Raw genomic sequence first — 3,185 nt, forward strand, 5'->3', positions numbered from 1 at the left:
GAGTTGATCACATACAACCGTTGAAAGTACTTCACAATTCCGTCAGTGATCTCTTCTTCGTTCAGGCGGATAATCACTTACACCGCTAACACGCAGCCCGGCCACGAGGTGGTCCAGTGCGCTCCAGAGGCACTCGCATCCTTCTCCATCTGAAAGGCCAAAACACGCACACTTTCGCGGGTGGTATATGATTTGACATAGCCATTGGTGGCCAAACGCGTGGAACACCGAGATCGTGAACACTATGCGGTCGCGGTAATCTGGTAGGAGGTCCCACTTATAACAGCTTCGATGCAACTGACAGCCTATGTCGTATAACACACCCGCACGGAATGTTGCCGGCACGTGGCGGAAGAACTTGTCAAGGAGTGCAATGGCATAATGCTGACGTTCGCCTGCGCTGGTCAGATCCAGCACTGACTCCAACCTTTCTCTTTGCTTTGAGTTTGATGCGCTTGCGATAGGGCGGCTGGATTCGAGACTACACCAGACGTTCTGCGCGAGACGACCCCAACCATCCCATCTGACGTTGACACAACAAGACGTTACTCTGACACTCGCTTTCGTCATCGCTCGATCTATTCTCGTCCCCACAGAACGGCTGGTTTCGAGACTACCTGAACGGGTTCTTTCTTCGTCATCCCCTTCACCCCCTGGTCTGTTGCACTGCAACTGAGGTGTGAAGATTAAAGCCTCACTGTCCTCTATGCAGTACAAAGCCTCCCCCAGCGTGAAGATTAGAGCCTCACTGCTAGGGGAGCGTTCATGACCATATGTTGTGGTGGGATGACGATGTTGCAAGCCCAGACGACCTTAAGTACAGCTGAGATGTTTGCTCATGTTTGATGGGTCATGTGGTAATTACATCACATGTACTGCCCTGCTGTGAGAAACGTGCCAGCCAACTTTGCACGTTGAGCACGAGGGCGTAATTCGCCATTCATACATCGCAAAAACGGCCGCACTCACGCGAGACCATGCAAGGCCTCGCAATGACTACAAGGTTAGGCGGAGCCAAAAGTCTTGTAGTCTAGATTGCAATGCCATACGAGACCGAGTGGGTCTTCCTGTTCGCTGGCAGTGTTGCCGACTTCGGCATCCTGGTTGCTCCTAACCAAGTTGTCATAGGGATTGCATCAGTAGCACAAGACTTGTATATCACGGGAAACGATTACATGACTGCTACCACTACTGAGAGTCGGCCCACCGCTTCGGAAGGAATGCAACAGTTGTGCGTGTGATGCAAGACCTTTATATTACCGGGAGTTATCCAAGACATAGCAATACAGATCTCATCTTGCAATTGAAGGCAGGCATATTTGTAGATCACAAGAGTTGTATTACAGAGGAGAATAGAATACAATGACAATGTGGCAAAAGATTAGATTTCACCGTCGTCGTCTTCACCAACGGCACTTGTCGGGACAGCGGTATTGGTAGCGGCAAGTGCGGCCTTCATACGATGCACCGTGTCATTAGTCGTGCTCTTGCTGTGAAGATTTGCAGTGGCTGGGAAGATCTGACTGCAATAGGGATTGTAGGGATCAGCGACAGACACCAGCAACACCAGGCACACTCACCGATTCCACCACTGAAGGAGATCCTTTGAGAACATCTTGAAATCAGGATCCTCAAACCAATCCAGGAGAGCGTTGAAGAATCGATGGCTATCGCAGGCCTTCTCGTATTTGTTGAAAGTGGGCTCCGAGCTCAGCGCGAATTTTACCTGGTCGAATTGATGAGTCATCATGTCTTGGGCTAAGAGTAGCGAACGTACCTGGGTAGCAATGTATGCGATGGATGCTGGATTGACTTGAGTGACTCCACAAATTGCTGCGATGCCGGAGTGCGTACTTCGAGCCTGATCTCCCTTCTTGCTGTTGGCAGCTGATGGTGAGATGAAAATGCAGCGATACGCCTGGGAAACCATAAGCGATGTGCTCACAAGCAGAGTTGTGCACATACCTTAACAAGAAGGGAGCCTTGACAGAAGCCAATCCATGGCGCATCAGGGTTGTATGATCCCTTCCACAGAAACATGGGGAAGTGCGACCCGTTGATAGGAACAGGCCGTGTGGTGGATGTCCCGTCGTCAGCGATGACTGTCTCCTGGATAGTAGCAGTACCGTTTCGTAGTGCTTGCTTAATACTAGATAGAGTCGGGTTAGTGGAATGACAGATGTGAGATGTGACGTACAATGTGTCGCTCCAGTCTAGCAACGCAGGTCGTATAAGCTTACCAGTGAGCTCGTGGATGTACCCGCGGCTGATCTTGTTATCCCCATCGAGTGGCGGCAAGTTCAGGTTGGATTCGGTGATGGTCTTGTTGAGCCACAGAACAATGCGTGACTTGAGGGTATTAGTGTCCTGATTTCGCGCGTTATTTTGTCCTTTTTGCATCTGCGATGCGTATACAAGTCAGCTATGGATGACAAGATGGTCGTAACATACCGATTTCTCAATCTTTTCGAACTCCTGAAGTTCTGCCTCCATGATGAGATCGCGGAACCCAGGTTGAGCATCGCATATTGCTTCAAAGAAGGTGTACCACCGGTCCTCCCTGGTGTCACAGTAGTCAGACAGCGGCAGGTTTAACAGATGCAGAATACTGACTCGGCTGTATAGACGGTGTCCTCGTCATAATCGAGGAGTCTCCGCTGAGCATGGTGGAGAACAATGGCTGGCCGCTCAAACATCGTAATGAAACGAGCATAGTGCCGGCCGCGGTCGATCCATGGATCCGTGTTCTTCTCCGGCTTCAGGCGACCATTGGCTGTGAGCTGGACTTGAGGGAGAGGATCACGCCTATGGTTTCCCAAGGACACGGAGCTCATTGGACTGGAAGAGCGAGGAAGAGAGCTGTGCAAGCGGTCGGCAGGCATTGTGAGTGATATGATTTCTGGATGCGTACTGGCAGTGCTAGCTTGCGGGATTTAATACCGATAATTGAAACATCCTGTCGCCCAAGACAAATCAACAACAATGTCTCATAGAACATCATGTGGTGCTTACCAGAAGTTTCAGCAATACATTCTTGACCGGGACCTATGCATGGTCGTGGCATGTGCAATGAGCGAGTAGAGAGCAGAGCGGCCCATAACATGTATCAATTGCCGTTGCAGTCAGTCACGTGGACGAAGCTTGTCGTTATGCGGCACTGCTGCATAACATCAAAACGACAAGCT

General features: G+C 50.5%; 2 protein-coding genes across 2 annotated transcripts; both read right to left on the minus strand.

The window, feature by feature from the left end:
- Window positions 1-81: 81 nt before the first annotated feature.
- Window positions 82-408, minus strand: PUNSTDRAFT_36700 (uncharacterized protein; the record flags this gene model as incomplete). Its single annotated transcript, XM_007389364.1, has 1 exon — window positions 82-408. A coding segment is annotated over one exon (327 nt), but the record flags the coding sequence as incomplete, so codon positions are not given.
- A 973-nt stretch (window positions 409-1,381) lies between these two features.
- Window positions 1,382-2,882, minus strand: PUNSTDRAFT_139639 (uncharacterized protein; the record flags this gene model as incomplete). The annotated part of the gene is made up of 8 exons (XM_007389365.1): window positions 1,382-1,523; window positions 1,581-1,726; window positions 1,778-1,803; window positions 1,855-1,918; window positions 1,966-2,149; window positions 2,198-2,400; window positions 2,452-2,560; window positions 2,614-2,882. 8 exons carry the CDS (start codon window positions 2,880-2,882, stop codon window positions 1,382-1,384), a joined length of 1,143 nt encoding a protein of 380 aa, XP_007389427.1.
- Window positions 2,883-3,185: the final 303 nt, after the last annotated feature.

The sequence above is a fragment of the Punctularia strigosozonata genome (assembly GCF_000264995.1).
Source record: "Punctularia strigosozonata HHB-11173 SS5 unplaced genomic scaffold PUNSTscaffold_85, whole genome shotgun sequence".
Lineage (NCBI taxonomy): Eukaryota > Fungi > Basidiomycota > Agaricomycetes > Corticiales > Punctulariaceae > Punctularia > Punctularia strigosozonata.